General features: G+C 47.3%; 1 protein-coding gene across 4 annotated transcripts; it reads right to left on the bottom strand.

Annotated features, from left to right (window-relative positions):
- PHETA2 (PH domain containing endocytic trafficking adaptor 2) lies at positions 1-24,216 on the bottom strand. 4 transcript variants are annotated; one of them, XM_074941722.1, is made up of 4 exons: positions 23,661-24,216; positions 13,797-13,941; positions 11,735-11,865; positions 1-5,229 (listed from the first exon to the last, which is right to left on the bottom strand). In XM_074941722.1, exon 4 carries the CDS (start codon positions 5,223-5,225, stop codon positions 4,440-4,442), a length of 786 nt encoding a protein of 261 aa, XP_074797823.1. In that variant the 5' UTR covers positions 5,226-5,229; positions 11,735-11,865; positions 13,797-13,941; positions 23,661-24,216; the 3' UTR covers positions 1-4,439. The 4 variants fall into 4 exon arrangements, with proteins under 4 accessions (XP_074797823.1, XP_074797819.1, XP_074797822.1 ...); XM_074941718.1 differs by lacking the exon at positions 11,735-11,865; XM_074941721.1 differs by lacking the exon at positions 11,735-11,865 and having other exon boundaries at positions 13,797-13,912.

Below are 24,216 nucleotides of genomic sequence, written 5' to 3'. Positions count from 1 at the left end.
ACAGTCCGAATTCAAAACCTGTTTATTTAGCATTACTAGCTTAAAATACAACTGTTAACAATTAAATGCACAATAATATACTGTTTTTATATAAAATAAAGGCCATGCAAAACTGCCTTCTTTAAAAAAATACAATATCTACTTAAAGTACTTAAACACTTCACGGTAACTAGGGAGAAACATACTGCAAGTTGTTTTTAGTGTTCTTTGTTAAATTGTACAGACTTTACCAGTGAATTTGGTGCTGGCGAAAGATGCTAGATTAGCAGAACTGGAGACTCATCTCCACTTAATCCACAGACCAAATACACCATAGGTGCAAGCTTCCGACCATCACCTCCTGTTACTTGTCTGGAGATGCCACCTGTATGGGTGAGCAGGCAGGTCAATCTCCATGGCTATTTGAACCTTTGGCCTCTCTACTAAAACATCACAAAAAACACTTCAATTGGCTGGGAACAAGTATGCCACTGGGAAATAGTCTGCAACCCTAAATTCACATGGGTCCACCAGATGACGTATTTTGGTTACTATCAGCCCTGTCTCAATTTGAACCAAGTGGTAAACATCATAGTGGTTGGATTTTTTTAACAACAAAGTGTAGGTAAATAAAGCTATAAAGCAAACGGGTCTGGAGATGAAAACCCTTCCTCAGAAGAGTACAATGACTTCAATTATTACTTTGGCAGGATCAGACCCAATCTTTGGCAGAGCTCGTGAAAAACAAACCAGAACCAGCAGCCTCCCTCTATTACTGAAATTTTATCAAGCATTTTCCTCCCATATATGACAGAAAGAGCTTTTCATATTGTACCAAAGATTTATTTGAAAAGACAGCATCTTGAATAACTTCAGAGGGACAGCTATCAAACTTTAAAATATTCAGTCCTCTTTTGCTAGAAATTCTGTTCTGTTCAGAGATTTTCACTGTTTAAGAATAATGAAAGGGGCGGGGGGTGGGGGGGGGTAAAAGAGTAAGCAGCCCCAACCTAAATGATTGGGAGAAAAAAGTTTGGCTAAAAGCTATGTCTCAAATTTTTGCAGGGGAGACTGTGCTGGCAGGCAATGACGTGTCTCCCTTGCCCTGTAATGATCTGTGCCTGAAGATGCAAAGGCAGAATGGTCCATTAACCAACTCAACTGCAATATCAGGGAACAGAAGTCCTCACCTTCTGCCTAGGGAGCAGTTCAAGGGCACAGCCAGCAGGACTGATAAGCAGGTTTGATATTCTATCCAATAGAAGGCAGTGGTGCACACACACACTAGCTAACTGATCCCCCGCCTAAAGGAGCACTTGCCTTTGCTCAGCCAGCAAAGAAAACTAACTACACATGAGCAGATCTTTGCACAGACCCAAATATGATTTTTTTTTAAAGACACCAGGTGCCAATACCTAATATGAAACTGAGGTGGGAAAGGGATGAGGAAAACCCTAAATCAGTGCATCTAAAGTCATGCTGCACCCCATAACCAAATGAAGTCTCAAAAACATTTGTAGGGGAAGCACAAATATCACTCAATGTTTTAGTTTCTGATCATTAATAAACAAAATTATCCCAAACACAGACACTGGTATCCTGCCCCTGGTTCACAGGACTTAGGGATATAAAGACCAAAAAAATCATTAGAAAAACAGTGGATGCTTGAAGAGAACACTGTGGGTCACACTCCAAAAATAACTATTTAGCACACACACTAGCTATGAAGCCAGATAGCGTGAAAACTATGTAATGGGATAGGCAAAATAAAAATATTAAAATAAAGCTTTTAGGAGTATTAGTAACACTACTTAGTCTTATTAAAATGAGAAGAATCTTAAAAATAAAACTGACTTAAATCAATTATACTATTCCAATTTCAGCTCCAACAGCAAAACAGGCTGGATTACTTATTTTCTCTTTCAGTCATTTTCACTTCATGGTTCTCAGGCACCAGCAAAGTGCTGGTGTCTTTGGGTTTCCAACAGTGACAGGGAAGGCTTAACCTTCCAAATACAGCTGGTTTTTATAGACTTTAAAAAGTCTCAAAAATATTTCTCTCCACATTAACTTTTATAAACACTTTCTGCATCCCCAACCAAAAAACCCCAGGACAAAACAGAACTTGGAGCCTGCACTAGTTGGCAGTGTCCCCTTTAACTCATGAATGTAGTAGATATGATACAGGTAAAGGGGTGGGGATTTCAGCCAAAGAACACTATAAAGAAACCGAAATGCAGCAGTGAATAAGAGATACACAGATTATGTTGTTCACAGATCAAAGTCACGCCATTTGAGATTTACAACAGGGCGCTAGGCACCCAAAGCATTGGAAGTTGGAAGCGTGACTCCCTTTGTGCTTTTGGAAGCTTCTCCTGCACATTGTGAAGAACAAGGCTGAATGCTTCAACCAGCCAAGAAGTGCCCCAGTAGCCTATTAGTGCACAAGCCAGAGACGCTCATTGCTCTCACGGTATGGTTCATTAATGGTACATGTAATTAAAAACATTGTTAAAAACATTCTTTGGCTGGTAGCAGGGGTCTGCACAACATGTTCTGCTCTAAAACAAAGTTCTTATTAAGAGGATAAAAGGAAAGAGTAGGAAAATTATAAATACTCTCTCTACATAATATTTTCCACCAGCTTTTTACACAGTCCCTGGACTATTTGTCCATGTATCTTTATCCCCGCCGAAGCCCAACTACCTTTTTAACAACAATTTGTGGCCTAGCAGCCTCTCTCTCTCAACTCATTTTCATTCATAGACGCTATGGACTTGATTCACAACAGCGTCAGTGACACACTGGTGAGTCTCTCTTAACCCCAAATGCCTCTCTTCATGCCCTTCCCCCTCTGCCCCCTCCCTACAGAGTGCACGATTATCTTTGTCCCTCCTCCCCTGATTTTCTCCTCCCCTTCTGCGTTGTATGTGTGTGTTCCAGTGATGAGGCCCCACTTTTGGGAGTAGGGGCTCAGCTACAGTATCATCAGAAAGACCCAGCCAAAATTTGGGAAGAAGAAGTATTATTATCCCCATTTTACAGAAGGAGAGTCTGAGGTTAATTGACTTGGCCAGGGCGCCACAGCACATCAGTGCTAGAGCAAGATTAGAATTTGGGAGTTCTGTTCTCCTGACCTTTGGTTCAGTCCAGAATTTGCTGCCTCTCTGGGAGTCTTGCTTCCAAGCTCACATTCAGAGAGGGGAAAATAGGAGTTTGTGGGGGTCTCTGCAAGTCTGTCTGATGGGTTTAGCAGGGTTTGGTTTGGGTTGGGTTTTTTTGTGAAAGGTGGTGCGCAACCAAGTATCACCATGCCCCTACCTCACACTGGATCCTCTTACCTACCATAAATACTACAGCACCTAAAATACACTTGTAGATATGCTAAGTCTATAATATGCAACGAGATGGGCAGTGACAGATCCCTGCACTCCTCACCTCTGTCAAGAATTTACTGGGGGAGGAACGGTTGGTACCACAGACTTGTGTAAATAATTATTGGTTATTGAGTCACACCTGCCCTCATGCTTGATACAACCATATGATCCAGAATCCTTTGGTGGCCTTTTATGTTTCTTCTCTTTAGCCAACCCATACTATAATTCATTACTGGATATATTGTATAAGAATCTGATCCTAGTTTTGAAGGCTGGGAGTCCTATATCCGTAAATCTGAGCCCATTCAAATCAGATAGACTGAGACTAGGGTAAAGCACCATCAGGGATTGATTAAGGTGAAATATGGCCCATGGACCAGCCAAAACAATGCAGCCCCAAATCTGCTTGAGTCCAGGCCAGTGAGAGGTGTGAGAGCTACTCACCTTCAGGTGCTCTTCAGAGCAAAGGGCCCAGTTCAGCCACTCTGTTCAATCCAGTCTTAATTCACCATTGATTACTCTGGGGCTCAGAAGGAATGTGAGTGTGACATAAGAAGCCATTTTCTAAAAGTTAACAGGCAATAGATGCTCCTTACCTCTAACCTAAGCAAACATGCAGTGGCTGACGATAAATCAGAACAGATTACTCGAAGAAGGCGTAACAATAAAACACATCACTTCATCCAGGCCAGATTGGTAGGGAATAAAAACAGCCACCTGAACGGAAGCAGAGTGATGCCCATTTTGTGTATGCAAGTCTGGTCACACACACCCCACTCCACAATCTCCATCCCAGATTCAAAATCTACAGTTCCTGACACTTTACAGCCCTGCTGCAATATTCCACAGGGGAACATACACTGTCTGAGGGCTCAAAGGTGAAAACGAGGTCTTGGGAAGATTGGTGTCTCTCCTAGATCCCAACCTCACTCACCCACCCAACATGCAATGATTCCAGAAAGGAAGGAGAGAAAATATTGTCACTTATTTGGCTATTCTCCTGGATGGGAGAGAGGTCACCAAGTACAGCAACTATAATGTCGAAATGGGCTTGGTGTCACTCCATGCCTTGCCTTCCCCAGTTCACAGTTCCCCACTCCTCTGGCTCTCCAGCCACTCCCTCCTTATCTCCGCAATCTCCTGACCGTACCAGTTGTGTAGCTTGGAGAAACAGGCTGTCTCCGGAGACGTGGGGCTTTCCTGCCCCGTGACGAGTGCTCCGCATCCACTGCCAGCCGCCAAGCGCCGGCGAGGAGGCAGAGGCGGGGGTTTGGAACACCCCCCGTCGTGGTGAGCACAGGAGGCCCCTGCAGGGATGTAGCCACTGCCCCATGTGGAGTAACCGTTCTCCAAGATGGGAGGCTGCTCCTGGACGAGCGCCATAGCAGGATTGGACAAATGCCTTTTTCTGCCAGATGATGACTTTCTTGGAGATTTGTGGCAGGCAGCCAAGCTCTTACGGGCATCCTCCAGTTGCTTTTCCAGCTCTCTCACCACCAAACGCATGTAATCAAAGCTGGCTCGCGAAAGCGCCTTCACCCATCCCTCCATGGCGGCCTGGCAGTCAGCCACCAGCACGTAGGCCTTGGCACCAGCGTCATCGAAGCGGATGGCAAAGGCAAACTCCTCGGCAGCCTCGCACAGTTCCACGGTGCAGCCCTCCAGCACAACAAGCCCCAGGGGGTCCCGGCTCTCACGATCTTCAAAATAGAACAGCAGGTTGCCCTTGAGGATGAACCAGCGACGGTGGTAGGAAGTGGCGTGGTGGTGGTGGTGGTGCCGCTCGACACGCTTGTGGAGGAAGCCAGCATGATCTGCCGGAGAGTCACATGTGGCATAATGCGCCACGCTTCGCTCGTTCAGCTTCATTGTCCTGGCAGGACAAAGACAGAGGAAGGGAGTCAGTTCAGTGCAAGGAACAACTGTTTCGAATTATACCCGATAGGTCACATGCACTTCGAGTCTAGGCTGAGGCACACAAACAAAGTCCACAACTGCAGAGTTCCCAAAGATATTAAGTTTATTACACTTGAGCGTGGTGCCCCCCTGCTAGTCAGAAGGGGACCCCGAATGCAGGTTATACAAAGATTATATACCTTTTAGCAAAGCATGTTGCCCTTGTGCATCGGTAACCTTAGTCAATAGACAAACCCTTTCCTTATCTACCACCTATCCCTGCTAGGTACATTCCCCGTGCTAAACTATTACTGCCCTAAAGCAATGCATCATTAACTTTTCTTATCAGGATGGGAGGCCCACATCAAAAGGCCAGGGGGCAGGGAGTTAGGAACAGACAAAGAACAGAAACTGGGAGTCGAGACAGGCTGGAGACAAGGGGTGGGGTTTTCACAGGAATGCAGTATCTAAGGAACACTCCTCCTGGTGCATGATGTGCTTGCTTTTAGACAATGGTGGCCCCCAGACCAAAATGGAGTCACATATGCTAACTTTTCCTTAACAGTCCCCCCTTTTCTTTTGCACGTCAGTAAGCTATATCGGGGCTGAGTAACCGCGATGCAGGGTTAGCAGTTGCCGACAGCACATACTACAACACTGTAGGCATACAAAAAATAACACAAAAGCAATAACAGCCAAAAGGATTAAAAACAAAATATGCCATCCCCAAGCCCCCACATCCGGTAGCCATGAGGTGAGCCAGTTCCAGACCTCCTGGAATCCAGCGCTGGCATTGTCGAGGCTGACATGGTGGAATAGGACTGCCTGCTGCATGAGGATGTGGATGTCAGTTTCCACCCTGTGCTGCTGATTTACATATACACAACAGCGTGAGTTAACCAGAGCACAAACCCCGCCCTGGTTTGCAAGGAGATAGTCCAGGGGCAGGTGGTTTTGCAATGTAGCTTGGGATAGCTGAGTTACTTCAATTTGAAGGGCAGATAAGGTGTCTGCAGTACCATTTGCCATGAATTCCAAAGCAGCTGAAATGTTAACTATAGCTTTTTCTAGCTCGCTTACTCCTAACCATGGCAGAAACCAATGCACAAAAGAGTGAAAGCCTGTGGGTCGTTGTGAAAGAGGGTTTAAAGGAATACTTCGTCGGTTTCTTTATACTAGATTGCAGATCTCTCCCTGGGTCAGGGTCTGGTGTACTGTCACGGCGGGTACTATAGCCCCTAAGGTACATGTACCACACCATCCTGCCAGGAGAACCTTATAGGCTGTGTGATTGCATAACCAATACCAGCCAGACCCCTCAGGGACTGACCACGGGGCACCAGAGTAGGTGGAGGGGCCTGCCGCACCAGAGCTGATCTAGGTGGTGTCCTTGCACCCCACAAAAACTGTATTTTCTATGCCCTTACGTCGTGACACACATAAAGCATAATTACCCTGGGCCACCATATCTGGATCGTAACATTCCAGTTAAATGTAGAGTTTGCCCATAGCTTAGCTTGGAGTGTTCGATTAAGAGGGATAGGTACCCCTACCAACGGGACCCCCTGACCCAAATATGTGGGGGTATGAATACAAATCCAACACTGCGTTCGATTCACACCCTGTTTTATAGTGCGGGTTAAATTCAAGAAGCTATTGTCCTCCCATCCTTGTACTGGACTTGGGAATAGGGAGAGGACTGGGGGTGGTAAGGGGTGTGGAGTTGTCGCGCAATCCCCAGGCACCGGTACAGCTCCTCTAAAATCTTTGCAGTGAAGTGTGATCCTCGGTCTGAGTCGATGACTTCAGGGACTCCAAATCTGGGCACAATGTCTTTCAATAGAAATTTTACCACAGATCTGGCATCTGCTTTTCTGGTTGGTCCTGCTTCTGCCATCCGGAAAGTTGATCCACTATTACAAGGAGGTTGCGAAACCCCGAGCTTTTAGGCATTTCTGCATAGTCCATCTGTAATCGCTGAAACGGAAAGTTAGCCCAAGATCTCCCCCCCACCCCCCCAGTGTTGGCATCAAGCCGAGACAGAGCAGAGAAGGCCAGGCAAGTAGAGCAGGAGCCAAGAGCTCGCTTCACCGTTGGATAAATATGAGGCGCTGCCCAACATTTGAGAATAGCAGCTGCAGTGGCCTGAATGCCGCCATGACCCAAAGAATGAAAATAGTGGGCGGCTGAGAGCAGATAGCGACGGGGGAGAATAGGTTTGTTCCCGATTCGCCAAACCTTATCGACACCTTCAGAGCCTTCCCAACGTTTCCAGTCCTGGAGCTCGTCAGGTGGCACATCAGCATACAAGTGCGTCCAGTCCGTCGGCGGGAAGGACGTATCCAGAAGAAGAGTTGCTGACACCGGGAGGGACTGAAGGGCAGCAGTCTTTGCGGCCGCATCAGCCAAGACATTACCTTCAGAGACAGGATTCTCAGACGGCTGGTGAGCATAACAGTGGACAACAGCCAGTTCAAGAGGACCTTGAATGGTGTCCAAAAGTGCAGAGATTAAAGGGCCGTTTGCAATCTTAGTGCCTGAGGAGGTTAGAAACCCTCGCTGTTTCCAGAGCTGGCCCGCAGCATGGCAAACCCCAAAGGCATATCTAGAATCTGTATAAATGGTAACAGATTTCCCAACAGACAGCAAGCAAGCCCTAGTAAGAGCGTGCAATTCCGCGCCCTGAGCACTAAAGGAAGGTGGAAGGGGGGCTGCTTCTACAATGGTTGTCTGAGTAGTGACGGAATAGCCGGATACCCGCTGGCCCTCCAAATAGAAGGAGGAGCCATCGGTAAAAAGGGACAGGTCCGGGTTTTTCAGAGGGACGTCACGTAAATCCGGGCGAGGCTTACCGCTCGCAGCGACGACGTCCATACATACATGGTGAGGTGTGCCACCCTCCGGAAGGGTGTCAGTGTAGCGGGGTTGAGGACGTTGCAGCGGCGAAGGGTGATGTTGTCAGCGGCCAGCAGAATCAGCTCGTATTTGTGTGCCTGCTGCAGAGACGGCGCTTGCGTTGTATGCTGTTTTAAAAGAACCTCAACCTCGTGGGGGACCCAGACAGTCAAAGGGTGCCCCAGAACAATAGGGCGTGACCGTTCCACCATAAGGGCTGCAGTGGCAATGGACCGCACACAGGAGACCGATCCCCGAATGACAGGGTCTAATTGTACAGAATAGTAAGCTATGGGGCGTGGGTGATCCCCTAGGTATTGCAATAGGACACCACTGGCCACTCCCCGCTGCTCGTGGCTGAAGAGGAAAAATGGTTTACCGTAATCCGGGAGTCCCAAGGCGGGCACAGAGATCAGAGCCTTCTTGGTGGATTCAAAAGCGGCTTCCATTTCCGGGGTCCAGGAGACAGGATCGGGGGTCGATGTTGTGGTGGCCTGGACTAACGGTTTCACCAGTTCCCCAAAGGCCACTATCCAGGGTCGGCAGAACCCCGCAGCCCCCAGCAAAGCCCGCAACTGCTTTTTCGTAGTCGGGCACAGGCAATCCTGGATTGCCTGCACCCTATCAGGGGAGAGTAAACGCTCTCCAGGCCGAATCACAAAACCTAAATAAATTACCTGATCTTTGCACAGCTGCAATTTGGATGGAGATGCACGATGACCCTTACTGGCTAGGGCAGTAAGCAAAACAACAGAGTCAATTAAACATGCATTATAATCAGAGGCAGCAACTAACAAATCATCCACATTGAACTAGGACAGACGAACTAGGCAAGACAAAAATCTTTTAAATCCTCGGTGAGAACCCGGGAAAAAATAGTGGGGGAGCCCGAGAACCCTTGGGGAAGACGTGTCCACGTTAGCTGCTGGCCCTTCCAGGTGAACGCGAACAAATATTGAAAATCGGGGTGCAAAGGGATACTGAAAAATGCCGCACACAAATCTACGACAGTAAAACAAGTGGCCGACTGAGGAATCAGTGTTAGAATGGTGCTCGGATCAGGGACAACTGGATGGGGGGCTATAACATAACCATTTATAGCCCGTAGATCCTGAACAAACCGATAGACTGGACGCCTGTCCGAGCCCGGTTTAGGCTTCCTTACAGGAAGAATGGGAGTATTACAGGGCGAACTGCAGGGAACTAGAACCCCCTGAGTCAAATAGCTGTCAATAAGAAGCGAAATGCCCTCTTCCGCCTCCCTTGTAAACAATACAAGGGGTATTGTTTTACGGAGGGAGGCGGTCTGTCCCTTGTTTCCAGACTAACTGGAACGGCTGATTTAAGAAGGCCTACATCGGTAGAATTTGTGCTCCACAAACTGTGTGGAACACTGGACAATTCAGAGGGGACGTCAGGAACAGGGGTAGCCGATGCCATAAGAGAAGCAACAGCGAGTCCGGGACGGACGTGCGGAGCCCCTCGGGGGCCCAATATATGTGTGCCCCCAGTTTGCTCAGCACATCCCGCCCGAGAAGGTTCGCGGGGCCCTCTGGCATTACAACAAATCTATGTGACAACTTTAAAGAACCAAGCTCAACAGGGACAGGGTAGGATAGGGGAGCCGGGCACGGATTGCCCTCTATACCCTGCATCCAAACTTTGGTATCGGAAAGAGAGCCAGGAACAAAAGTTAAAGTGGAGAGGGTGGCACCGGTATCTACTAAAAAAGGCACAAGCTGTTCCCCAAATTTTAGATAAATTTGCGACTGTAACCCCAAATCCCATTCCAACTCTCCCAAGGTTCCCAAAATCTCCGCCTCTAGTCACTGGGGATTAGCGAAGTCCTGGGGAGCGTTAGGGGGAAAGGAAGAACAGGTCTCCGGCTGATCCTGCCAAGGAGCCCCTCGTGGAAGCAGGGGGCATTCCCTCTTCCAGGGCCCCGGTTGCTTACAATAATTACAGTTCCCGTTCCTTGTCCCGCCCTAGCCTCCTCCTCGTCCTGTCCCGCGTCCCCTTCCCCTTGTATTCCCATGTCCCTGCCAGTGCTGATTCCCCAAGGGAACCTGCAATGCAGCTGCCAACATACTTACTTCCTCCTTCTTTTGCTTACGTTTTTCCTTAGCTTTTTCCTCGTCCCTACCATTAAACAGAAAAGTGGCCAGGCGAACTACTTCGCTTAGGGGTTTCCCTGGCCAGTCGGGAACATGTTTAGTGAAATACTTCGTTATGTCCAGCACCGCTTGATCGACAAAGTAAGAGACCATCATCGTGCGGCTAACCTCGGCTTCTGGCTCCACCCCTCCCCCGTACATCCTAACTTGCTTAAACAAGCGGGCCAAAAAGGCAGATGGATGCTCGTTTAAGTCTTGCTGGCACTCTCTAATTTTGGACCAATTCGCAGTCTTACTACCTGCCCTGCGGATGCTTTCCAGAAGCCCCTCCTGAGCTGCTGAGAGGGTGGCCTTACCCCCCTCCATGTTGACATCCCACTCAGGATCTGTGTCTGGCCAGCCAGGCCCTCCCTCGTGCCCCCCGGCCCAACGGCGGTTGGCGTCTAAGATGGACTATCTTTCGTCCGGGGTAAATAGAGTCTGCAAAATAGCCTCAACGTCCGCCCAGTTAGTGTTAAAGGCCGTAAAGACGGATCGGATAGTCTGCAGAACCCGTTCCAGATCTCAGAGTAGCAGCCGTGTTAGTCTGTATTCGCAAAAAGAAAAGGAGTACTTGTGGCACCTTAGAGACTAACCAATTTATTTGAGCATGAGCTTTCGTGAGCTACAGCTCACTTCATCGGATAAAGTGAGCTGTAGCTGACGAAAGCTCATGCTCAAATAAATTGGTTAGTCTCTAAGGTGCCACAAGTACTCCTTTTCTTTTTGCGTTCCAGATCGTCGCACAACCTCAACATCTGCGACTGCCAGGTGATTAGATCCCTAGGGCCGAAAGGGCGATGAACCATGACCATAGCCACTTACTCCCCACCGTCCGGCCCGTGTGTTATAATGGGCGGCTGTATCAGGGGCGCCTGAAGTGCCACAGAAGGCAGGGTTAAAGAGGGATACAGAGGGGCAGCGGGGAGAGGAGCGGGGCCAGGGTGAGGAATAGAAGGGAGAGACGGAAGCAGGAAGGCAGCATAGGGTGGAGCGGAACCCGCAAGCGGCATACAAACCTTAGATCTGGTACCAGAGCCCAAAGTCGAGGGGCACCCCTTACCTCGGGCATATGCCCAATTATCCCATACATACCAATAATCCATTTGAGCTGGATATTTGTCCTCCAGCTGTTGTCTAAGGCAGGTTAATTCATCCTGTCCAAAAGTTCTGTCGGGTGGCCATCCAAAGGGCGTCTGAATAGTCAGCGCTGGCCACTGGACTTTACACAAAATTACAGCTCTCCTTTTACCTAACCCATGTGTGCCAGATATATTTTTCCAATTCTCGAGAATCTCAGCCAAAGGGGTTCCCCTGCTCACACTCTGCCCAGAGCCCATCCTAGGGCTACCAAAAGAACGCCTAATGTGCCACCTTATCGCCTAAGCGACGGCCCTCATTCTCACTCCTCGGAGTTCTCAAAGGTGAACTCACCCTGTGCCGGCTGGAGCTGACCGAGAGGAGGAGTGCAGTCTCGCTCGTTGGGGCGAGCCTAGAGTCCCTTCGTGGTCGTCAAGAACTGTTGCAAATTATACTTGATAGGTCACGTGCAGTTCGAGTCTAGGCTGAGGCACACGAACAAAGTCCACAACTGTAGAGTTCCCAAAGATATTAAGTTTATTACGCCGGTGCTGCTAGTCAGAAGGGGACCCCGAATGCACATTATACAAAGATTATATACCTTTTAGCAAAGCACGTTGCCCTCGTGCATCGGAAACCTTAGCCAATAGACAAACCCTTTCCTTATTTACCACCTATCCCTGCTAGGTATATTCCCCGTGCTAAACTATTACTTCAACTACACAACATGGTCCTAAAGCAATGCATCAGTAACCTTTCTTATCAGGATGGGAGGCCCACATTACAAGGCCAGGAGGCAGGGAGTTAGGAACAGACAAAGAACAGAAACCGGGAGTCGAGACAGGCTGGAAACAAGGGGGAGGGTTTTCACAGGAATGCAGTATCTAAGGAACACTCCTCCTGGTGCATGATGTGCTTGCTTTTAGACAATGGTGGGCCCCAGACCAAAATGGAGTCTGTGACAAAGCTCTGTCCTTGCCTCCGTGGGTCCAGCATTTCCTGGCGGATTTCGCTAGCCTCAGAGGCTCACTGTGACCCTCCACATAACCCTTCTTTCTCTAGAGACAAGAGTCACAGTCTACTGAGCCATTTTCATCATAAGCCAGCGAGGGAGGTGAGGAGAAGTTATCCTTCCTTGCACAGTCTCTGTTGTCTCCCAGTCTCAGTGATTAATCAGGGGGTAAAGGCGGGGGGTGGGGAGCCCGGACCCACCCTCTACTCCGGGCTCCAGCCCAGGGACCCTAATAGTATCAGCTATGGTAGCTGACCTTTTAGAAACATGACATGTACAATTCCCTGGGCTACTTCCCCCACAGCAGCCCTCACTTCCTCAAACTCCACTTCACCCTTACCTCAGGGCCTCCTTCCTTGTGCCTGATATGGTGTGTACTACTCAGCCTCTCCAACAGCGCAACTTCCTCCCACAGCTCCTGACATGCACCCCCACCTGACTAACTGGGAGGTTTTTAACTAGTTTCAGCCAGTCCCTGATTGGCTTCAGGTGTCCCAATCAACCTAGCGTTCTCCCTGCCTTCTGGAAAGTTCTTAATTGGCCCCAGGTGACTTAATTAACCTGGAGCAGCTTCCATTTCACTTAGCCTGGTACCAGGGATTTGTTTAGCCTGGAGCTAATATATCTATCTCCCACTACTTTTCTATAGCCATCTGGCCTTGCCCGTCACAAGTCACATATGCTAACCTTACCTTAACACAACTCCTGCTTTGGAACAGACTATTAAGCCAGTTAGTGCAGTGTCCAATCTTCTCAGGTAGCAGCCACTAATTAATATTGAAGAGGAAGGTGTAAACCCCCAACACTGCACCTTACAAAGCAGTACTAGACCATGGGGAGAAACTTCATCCTGATTCCAGCAAATGATCATCTTGAGGTCTATTGTACAATGTTTAATCTAAGTGTCATTGCAGATGTTGGGCCAGATCATCAACTAACATAAAAAAAGCACAACTCCTCTGAAGTCAGTGGAGCTATGCCAATTTACACCAGCTGAAGATTTGTGGCCTCTTATTCTGTTTTATTCAAATAAATTATTACTTCTTTAAATTTTTGTGAATTTCACTATTTACTTCAATATCCTGCAGCAGTGAATTCCACAGATTAATTGTGTGTCACTTAAGAGGTGTTTTCCCTTTATTCCTTTTACATCGGTTGTCTCTTAATGCCGCCAAGTGCTCTCTTACTCTAGTATTATGGGACAGGATAAACAGAAGGCATCTTTCAAACTGAGCAATGTCTGTTACCTCCCCTCTGCAGCAAATGCTTCCCCTGCCCTCCCACTTGTCACCTACAAGACCAGCAGCAGCCCTCAGTCCAGTCCCCTTCCTTCTATGCAGAAGCCTAGCTTGCCCAGAATGTGGACAGGATCGGGGATGGGGGCAAGGAGATACCATACTTTACCAGCTATGATGGTCAGACTGCAGTTCACTGGCCCCTTCCCTGAACAGGCTGCTTCTTTGACAAGGGTCCACAATGCTCCATCCTTCTGTTCCCCACGTCCAGTCAGAGGGAAGGTACTGAAGACAGAGACAAGGGCATCTTGGAACTGAAACACAAGGTCACATCACTCAAATATATATTCCCCATCATAAAGTCAACAGAATGAACCTGAGCAGAGTTCACACTAATGACAGGGCTGAGTACACTTCAACAAGATTACCTGCACCACACTGTCAGCGCCTGCCGAGCTCAGACATTCAGCCATTGGGTGGAAAGGGCGTTCCAGTCTAGATAGAAACACTGAACTGGAGCCCAATCCAGCCTTTTGTGGCCCAATACTGCCAGTAGCTGACAGAAGAATGGATTTTGAACTGTTTTCCTTTGAAATATACACATGCAACTCAATTCTCGAGGCTGGAAATAGATTCTGGATCCTGAACAGCTTTTTTTGTTTACAGAAGCATTTCCGTTTACCATCCGCACCCTGTACTGTGCAATCCAACACACAGTATACAGTGGATCATACATAACAATGTTATGAGAGCGGTCCTTTTACTTTTCCAGCCTGCTGGCATGTGTTCTACAGCTAAAATTTAGGACAAAGAAAGGCACAAAACAAGAGGGATGAACTGGATTATAAACCATGATCTTCACCTCCACCCAATCAGCATTCAGGATTCCCCTCCTCCTACATTCCTGCCCTGTCAATTAGACTATAAAAGCCCCCTCCCCCGCCCCCCAATATTCCAAAGTGGTCCTCCCTAGGCTGTGCTCTTCCAGCAGGGACACAGGGCCCATTTCTCCTCTCACTTCAGTTGGAAGTGATTCTATTGACCAGTGTAAGTGAGCTGGGAATCAGGCCCTGGTTTAGGGTGTTCGGAGAGCACATAAATCGTGGGTGCCACTGGAATACATTAATACACAAAAAGTCTCCACTACCTTCCCACAATGTCCTGAATGTTAGGATATAGATATTCAGGCCTGTCTGTAAAGGCCTGTACTCTAAGAATTTAGGTGTATTCTTATCACTTGGCTAGTTCTAGAAGTATAAAAGAAAGAATCAAAATCACTGTCTGCTGGTGTAAGGGCCTTCTCTTACTGTGACAGTCTGAGGCCCTGTGCTTAGGCTAAGGCCTTTGGCTAAGCAGCAGAGGCAGCCATAAGCTAGGAAGCGACAGGTCACATCCTCACATTCCAAACTAGTCACATTGAAAGAAGGTGCTATTGGGCTGTTAGGAATACAATCCTGTCCTGATAATGCCTATCACCTCCAGAGAAAGGGAAGTGCCTAGAAAATGTAAAAAGGAAACAGCATCCTGTCTGGCAAGAACTCACTTATCAATACTGGGATGTGAAATCCTCACTTCTGTATTGTTTTGTCATTATAATTCCTACTTTGCTATTGTTTGTCTGTATAATCTCTGTCTGGTTCTGTGATTGTTCCTGTCTGCTGTATAATTAATTTTGCTGGGTGTAAACTAATTAAGGTGGTGGGATATAATTGGTTACATAATCATGTTACAATATGTTAGGATTGGTTAGTTAAATTTCAGGAAAATGATTGGTTAAGGTATAGCTAAGCAGAACTGAAGTTTTACTATATAATCTGTAGTCAATGAGGAAGTGAGGGGGCCTTGGTGGGAGGGGGTGGGTGTGTGTAAAGGGGGAAATGGGAACAGGGAATGAGGGTAAGGAAATTGGAACCATGTTTTGCTAAAGGGGGAAATGGGAACAGGGAATGGGAGTAAGGAAACTGGAATCCTGTTTGGTTAAAGGGAGAAATGGGAACAGGGACACAGGTGTAAGGCTCTGTGGTGTCAGAGCTGGGAAGGAGGATACTAAGGAAGGAAACTGGAATCATGCTTGCTGGAAGTTCACCCCAATAAACATCGAATTGTTTGCACCTTTGGACTTCGGGTATTGTTGCTCTCTGTTCATGCGAGAAGAACCAGGGAAGTAAGTGGGTGAAGGAATAAGCCCCCTAACACTGAAGCCCTCCATGTCACCTACTGTATACCTGAGAACACTGGAAATAAACGCTGGTGATACCCCTTCACCGAATTCAGCATTTACTCCTGCTCTTGGATTTTGTACAAGGGACCTCCTTAGAGTATATCCCCACTCTTGCTCATAATACAGGCACTAGAATCTCTCTGCATTTTCTTCAACCCCTGACCATTCACAAATCAACACCCTTAACTCTTCAAGGGTCCCCATTCCCAACAGCAGAGAGGCATTTATACAGGAGGCTGAGCCATAGAAAAATCCCATATTGTGCAGGGACTTTGTTTTTATTTGTCTGCAAATGGCCTGGCACCTTTTTGCTGTTACAGACACAAAAAGAACAATCATCTTGTTTGCATAAAGGATGTGGTTACCTCTAGGTGGCTGGCAGGATCAGCCAGTTTTCTAAGCCCATGATTCCAAATGCAACTGTGAAGACACCCAGAAAGGGAAGTTTTGTGGTTTCAATACTCTCTTCCCAGAGAAGTGAAAATCTAAAAGGAAGGGGGGAGAGGGAGAATTTCCATGCACAAAAGGGAAGATAAATGTACAATAAATGAACAGCAAAGTAAATACATTAGGCCAGATTCTCAGGTGGTATAAACGATCATAACTCCATTAAAGTCAATGGAGCTGTGCCAGTTTATACCAGCTGAGGATCTGGCCTATTAGTTTTGTACCTGTCTATTAATGTTAGTTGAGGTACACTGGTTTGATGCCAGTAAACAACAAAGAATCAGGTCCTCTGCTCTTAAAACAAGATTAACGATGAAAATAATCAACGATGGTGCACATCACGTTGACTTCAAGGGCCTCAGAACTAGGCTCTCTGGCTACAGGCTGGCGACCACCCACACAAAGCCCACAACTTTTAAAGATTCTATAAAGAAAAATCAGAGCTTTGTTTGAAGGAGGCTGCAGACACATGTGCTCAGAGCTCCAACGTAGAGCAAAGATACTGACAAGCTTTAAAAGGGACAATGTTTCAGAGGATACTAAAGATGTCATGACTGGACTGCGATCTCTAAAAATTGGTCCAAATTCATCCACCATATAGCAAAAGAATTCATGCATCAAACCTAATGTCTAAAAACCACACATTAAAAGATTGCGAAGTGCTCCCATACTACAGTAATGGGGGCCACATAAGTACCCAAGATAGAAATACAGAGCCTACAGCCTTAATGACAACCAATCAGCACATGCAATCCAGCTACCAGCTCTTGCAGCACAGCCCACAAAATGACCCAACAGCAAACTAGTGCTCACTTCTGAGGACTCTACTATAACCGGGCTAGCACACGCAGCCCCGCTGCTCATAAACAGCCCCACGAACGAGTGCCTTCAACCTATTAAAGAGACAAGGTGGGTGAGGTAATGTCTTTTATTGGACACCCTTCTGTTGGTGAGAGACACAAGCTTTTGAGCTTGCACAGAGAAGCTTGTCTCTCTCACTAACAGAAGTTGGTCCAATAAATGACATTACCTCACCCACCTTGTCTCTCTAACACCCTGGACCGACACAACTACACCTACACAGCCTTCAGCCTAGTTGTTCCAAATGATCCTACAGTAACAAATTGTGACGCTGGCAGGCTAGGTGCCAGCTCTTGCCAAGGCTGCAGCCATTAGCTAAGAACTGACAAACTCATGGCTGGAGACCAGACCAGTTCATTTCGGTCTATTAGTTCTGGTCTACACTACAAACTTCGGTCTGTATAACTATGTTGCTCAGGAGTGTGGAAAATTCACACCCCTGAGTGACATAGTTATACCGACCTAATCCCCAGTGTCGACAGCACTGTGTTGATGGGAGGGCTTCTTCCATTGCCATAGCTACCACCTCTCCGAGTACCTACGCCAACAGGAGAAGCCGTCAGCATAGATAGTGTCTTCACCAAGTGTTACAGTGGCACAGCTGCACCAGTGCAGCGCTGTAACTGTAGACAAGTCCTTAGTGTTGCTCAAATTAGGTATCAGTCCACGAAGAATGTATTTAGTGTTTAGACGGTATAGAATGTATGTAAATTGCTGCACGCATTAATCTTATCTGTAATGTCTCTATTCCAGGCTGTAAGGAAATGTGTACGTTTTGCTCTGTAACTTTGAAAATGTTTGCTCTAAACTTGTGAACTGAGATGGGAAGAGTGTTTCCCCCCACCCGTCCAGAAGAACCATCAACATCAGGTGGGCCATCAAGGAACATTGCAATAGAAAGGACTGGTGAATGGCCCTATTGCGCCTTGGAAATGCTTCGAGCAAGAAAGCTTGTCTTTTACGGTCTTGGAGGCTGAATGAAGGAAATAAAATAAAGTCACGGGAAAATGTTCCATCTCTTTTCTTTTTGAACTCTCACAAGGCCAGAGACACTAAACTGAAGCCAGAGATCCCAGGGTCTACCCCTGGGTGGATCTGCCCTGAAAGACATTTTGAATTGACTGATCTCTACAACTCTGTCACTCCTAGGATTTAGATTGCAACCAATTCATGTGCACATTTGCTTGCTTTAACCTATAAATAACTCTCTCATTTCTTTTTCCTAGTTTATAAACCTTTAGATAGACAATGCCTGTAGCCAATCCTGTACTAAACTTTGTCTAGGGTACCAGGTGATCTGGGGTAGGTGACTCGTCTCTTGGGAAGGGGAGCAACCTGAACATTTTGTGATTTTTGGTGTAACTCAGCAGTTCTCAACCAGGGGTCCGAGGCCCCCTGGAAGGCCCCAAGCATGTTTCTGGGGGTCTGCCAAGCAGGGCCGGCATTAGACTCTCTGGGGTCCAGGAAGAAAGCCAAAGCTACGCTGCCCCGAGCCCCGCCACCCAGGCCAAAGGCGAAGCCTGGACGGCTTCGGTGTGGGGCTATGGGCAATTTCCCTGCTTGCTACGCCCTAATGTAGGCCCTCACTTTTATATGCAGAAAAACAGTTTTTGTGGCACAGGTGGGCAGTGTTGGGGGGGAGGAGGGGAGGGTTCAGAAAGAAAAGGGTTGAGAACCCCTGGTGTAAGTGACCATTTATCACTAAGTCCAGCTTCCCTGGATGGCAAGATAAACCGGAGAATCTAAGGGAACTGTCATCTGTGACTCCATGGTCAGACTGTTACAGTGATCCAGGGGTTCACATTTGTCACTGGCTTGGTGAAAGCTAATTATAGAACCTACCCCCAGTTTGGGCTATCTATCCTGTTTCTGATAGTCTGCCCTGCCACTCCAGACGGCGTGACACAAACCACCGCCTACTACCCAAGCCCTCATGCCGCTGAAACAACAGATCATGGCATGCAGCTGCCATGCTCGCAAACATTGCTACAATAACCACAAGGAATTCCTATACTCACTCAGAGCCCTCGGTGTGCAAAGCCCCAGCACTCATGAGCATTCGTTCACTAACAAACCTGCATAGAGTGTCCAACGCCCCATAGCCACCCTACAACAAACCAGTGTGTTCGGCCCCGCACTTCCAAACACACAAACCATCGCATGCACTGCCTGTGCCCCGAATGCCCACTTCCCTCAAGCACCCACACTGCACTCGGAGGTCACTGTGCATTCCTCTCTGATGTATACATTTCCCACTTTTCCTGCCTCTTTTCTAGGAGCCTTTCAAGGAGAGATTTTCACAAACTAACTTGAGGCCAGAGACCATCCTTTCTCCTAAAAGCAGTTCATTTCTAAATTTCCCCTGCTGCTGTTGAAGATTTAGAGCCAGAATGAGACCTTTTCCTGCTACCACTCTGCATCACAGCATAGATCCAGAGTTTGTGCCACTATGCAATCTGTAGCTATGACGACAACTGTAATGTCACAAATCTGTTATTCAGACACCACTGTGGGGTTAGGCACCTTAACAAGGAGAAAACCGTCAGGTGTAAACACAGTTCTAGCTAATTAGAATTTTTAAGTTAATTTAGTGCTGGCGAAAAGCACTAGATTTCCAGTGCAGGGGTTCATAGATTCTAAGGCCACAAGTGACAATTGTGATCTGACTCCTGTATAACACAGGCCAAAGAACTTCCCAAAATAATTCCTAGAGCAGATCTTTTAGAAAAAAACATCCAACTGTGACTTTAAAATGGTCACCGATGGAGATTCCACCTTGGTAAATTATTCCAATGATTAATTACTCTCACTATTAAAAATTTACACCTTATTTCCAGTCTGAATGTGTCTATCTTCAACTTCCAGCCATGGCATCATGTTATACTTTTTTCTGCTAGATTGAAGAGCTCCTTATTAATTATTTGTTCCCCATGTAGATACTTTTACACTGTAATCAAGTCCGTGATTCAAAAAGAATATGAAGAGCAACTAGCAAAAGACACGAAAACTAACACCAATTTTTTGTTAAGTACATCAGAATCAGGAAGCCTGCCAAACAATCAGTGGGGTCACTGGACAATCACCGTGCTAAAGGAGAAGCTAAATGAATTCTTTGCATCAGTCTTCACTATAGAAAATGAGAGAGAGATTCCCACACCTGAGCCATTCTTTTTATGTGACAAATCTGAGGAACTGTCCCAGATTGAGGTGTCAGTAGAAGAGGTTTTGGAACAAACTGATTAACTGTAATAAGTCACCAGGACCAGATGGTATTCACCCAAGAGTTCTGAAGGAACTCAAATAGGAAATTGCAGAACTACTAACTGTGGTATGTAACCTATCACTTAAATCAGCTTCTGTACCAGATAGCTCATGTAACAATGAATTTTTTAAAAGGTTCCAGTGGCAATCCTGGCAATTACAGGCTGGTAAGACTAACTTCAGTACCAGGCAAATCAGTTGAAACTCTAGTAAAGAACAGAATTATCAGACATATAGAAGAACATGATATGTTGGGGAAGAGTCAACACGGCTTTTGAAAAGGGAAATCATGCATGTTACAATTCTTTGGGGGGGAGGGGGTCAACAAACATGTGGAAAAGGTGATCTAGTCGAGACAGTGTACTTGGACTTTCAGAAAGCCTGTGACAAGGTCTACACCAAAGGCTCTTGAGCAAAATAAGCAGTCATGGAATAAGAGGGAAGGTCCTCTCATAGATCAGTAACTGGTTAAAATACAGGAAACAAAGGGTAGGAAAAATGGTCAATTTTCACAATGGAGAGAGGTAAATAGCAGAATCCCTCAAGGATCAGCAGTGGGACCAGTACTATTCAACTTATTCACAAATAAATTGGAAAATGGTGGGCTGGCCAAGTTTTCAGATGATACAAAATTACTGAAGATGGTTAAGTCCAAAGCAGACCACAAAAAGTTACACAGGGATCTCACAAAACTGGGTGACCAAGCAACAAAATGGCCGATAAAATTAAATGTTGATAAATGCAAAGAAATGCACATCGGAAAACATAATTCCAGCTATACACGCAAAATGATGGGATCTAAATTAGCTGTTACCACTCAAGAAAGAGAGCTTGGGAGTCATCATGGACAGTTCTCTGACAACATCCACTCAGTGTGCAGTGGGAGTCAAAAAAGCAAACAGAATGTTGGGAACCATTAGGAAAGGGTTGGATAATAAGACAGAATATATCATAATGCCACTATAGAAATCCATGGTACTCCCACATCCTAAATAATTCAGGAAGTTCTGGTTACCTTATCTCAAAAAAGATATATTAGAATTGGAAAAAGTACAGAGAAAGGCAACAAGAATGATTAGGGATATGGAACAGCTTCCCATATGAGGAAAGATTTAAAAGATTGGGACTGTTCATCTTAGAAAAGAGGGGCAATATGATTGAGGTCTATAAAATCATGCATAGTGTGGAGAAAAGCTATAAGGGAATGTTATTTACCCCTTCACGTAACACAAGAACCAGGGATCACCTGATGAAATTAATAGGCAGCAGATTTAAAAGAAACAAAAGGCAGTACTTCTTCACATAATGCACAGTCAACCTATGGAACTCATTGCCAGAGGATGTTGTGAAGGCCAAAAGTATAACTGGGTTCAAAAAAGAATTAGATAAGTTCATGGAGGATAGGTCTATCAATCGCTATTAGTTAAAATGGTTAGGGTCAAAACCTCATGCTCTGGGTGTCCCTAACTTGATAATTACTTCTGTTCTGTTCATTCTCTCTGACGCATCTGGCGCCAGTCGCTGTCGGATGCAGGGCTAGACGGACTATTGATCTTACCCAGCATGGCCATTCTTTTGTTCTTAAGTCTCCCCTTAATCTTCTCCTTTTTAAACTAAATAGATTGAGCTCTTTGAATCTGTCACTATAAGGCCTGTTTTCTAATCCTTTGCTCATTCTTGTGGTTCTTCTCTGACCCCTCTCCAATTTACCAATACCCTTCTTGAATTGTGGACACCAGAACTGAGCACAGTATTCCAGCAGAATACGAAGGCAAATACAAAGGCAAAATAACCTCTCTGCTCCTCCTCGAGATTTGCTTCTCTATGTATCCCAGGCTCACGTTAACTCTTTTGGCCACAGTGTCACACTGGGAACTCATGTTCAGCTGATTATCCATCGCCACCCTCAAATCTTTTTCAGAGTCACTGTTTCCTCTAAGTACGGTCTATACTCTTTGTTCTTACTTGTATATGTACATTTAGCTGTAATCAAATTCATATTGTTTGCTTGCATCCAGTTTACCAAGCGATCTAGTTCTCTTCATTATTTGCTTCTACCCTGTCCTCTTTGTTATTTGCTACTTCCCCAATTTTTGTGTCATCTGCAAACTTTATCAGTGATGAGTTTATGTTTTCTTCCAGGTTATTGATAAAGATGTTAAATAGCATACGGCAGCAGTTCTCAACCAAGGGCCCAGTGTACCCCAGAGGGCCACAAGCAGGTTTCAGGGGGTCAGCCAAGAAGGGCTGGCATTAGACTCTGTGGGGCCCAGGGCAGAAAGCCCAACCCTGAGCCCGAGTCCCACCATCCAGGGCTGAAGCCCAAGCAACTTAGCGTAGGGCCCCAAGAATTGCCCTACTGGCTACCCCCTAATGCTGTCCTGGGCTTTTATATGCAGAAAAGCAGTTGTGGTGGCACAGGTGAGCCGTGGAGTTTTTATAGTTTGTTTGGGGGGGGGGGGGGGGGGCTCAGAAAGAAAAAGGTTGAGAACTCCTGGTGTAGAGCCCAGAACTGATCCCTGGGGGACCCCACTAGAAACACACCCACTTGATGACGATTTCCCATCTACACTTGCATTTGGAGACCTATCAGTGAGCCACTTAGCGTGGGCCACCTTAAATCCCATCACTCGTTTTTTAATCAAAATGTCAGGCAGCAACAGGTCCGATGCCGTCCAGCAGAGGAAGTAGATTCTGAAACCCTCCTGGCACCACTGCAGTCAACAGGAGTTTTGTCACCGACTTCAGTGGATTTCATCCTGGGAGCCTCCTGTACTAGGGCCTCCTGTTTGGGAGATTCCAGGACACCCAGACCTCGAGCTCTTTGCCAGCATTGGGGGTGGGGGGTATACGCCCCCCAACTAGGGCCAATTGTGACGCCAATCCCCCCAGCCAGTGGCTACGCCTGATCGAAGCAGGAGGGGCTGTAATAGCCCAAGCTGTTGGGGGGAGGGGAGGTTTCCCTCTGCTCCTAACGGGGGGGGGGGGGCTGTGCTCCTCCCCACCGGCCTTTCCTGGAACCCCTGCCCTTTGGGGACTGAACGGAGGCATTTCACACAGGCCACTAGCCCCAGGCTGGCGCGCTCCCGCCCCGGGGTGGCTGGTTGCTGGAGCGCCCCTGCGCTCGCCCAGCTGGCTTGGGAGGAGGAATCGCAGCAGCACGGCCGGTCTGGCCGGCTCGCTGTCCCTCTCCCCTCACGCCAGTGGCCCCGGGCCTGCGGGCCGCCCCGGTGCGTTACTCACCGCCGCCGGCAAAGCCCGTCCCCCGCCCACTCGGCTCGGCTCGGCTCGCTCCAAGTTACAAGTTGGGGCAGCCGCTCGGTGCTGCCACGGTACAAAACCCGGCGGGCCGCGCAGCCGGTGGAAGAGCTGGGGCTCGGCGGGATCTCACAGTCCCGAGCGCAGCCGGGCGCCAGGATTCCGAGCGGATCCGGGTTTTCCACTAGGCTTGAGTTTACACAGCGGGGCGGTTGGTCTCAGTCCCCCCGGTCCTGGGAGCCACGTAAGGGCTGAACCCAAGCGCTGCACCGCTTCTGGTCTGACGGTCCTTCAAGCCTCCCCGTCCCCTCTAACTCCAGAGTCGGCTGCGGTTTTACACCGGGCTCCTGCTGTGCGTGATGTTTGGTCCTGCAGCCATGAGCCAAACTTGCACCCAGTTCAGCTGGAGAGAGGGAAAAAGTGACTAGCCAGGACTCCACAGGCACTTGCATGTGTCCCTAGGTCGGTGGGACAGTCCCTAGAGTGGATCCACCCAGTGGGGTGGTGTCACAAAGCAACTGTCCTTTCCCCACCTTCCACT

Source organism: Natator depressus, chromosome 1 (genome assembly GCF_965152275.1).
Source record: "Natator depressus isolate rNatDep1 chromosome 1, rNatDep2.hap1, whole genome shotgun sequence".
Classification (NCBI taxonomy): domain Eukaryota; kingdom Metazoa; phylum Chordata; order Testudines; family Cheloniidae; genus Natator; species Natator depressus.
The sequence above is the reverse complement of the archived record's forward strand: the minus strand, read 5'-3'. Positions and strand labels throughout refer to the sequence as shown.

Bases quoted from the DNA above. Each gene is read 5' to 3' on its own strand.
- PHETA2 (XM_074941722.1), bottom strand. From the start codon at position 5,225: ATGAAGCTGAACGAGCGAAGCGTGGCGCATTATGCCACATGTGACTCT.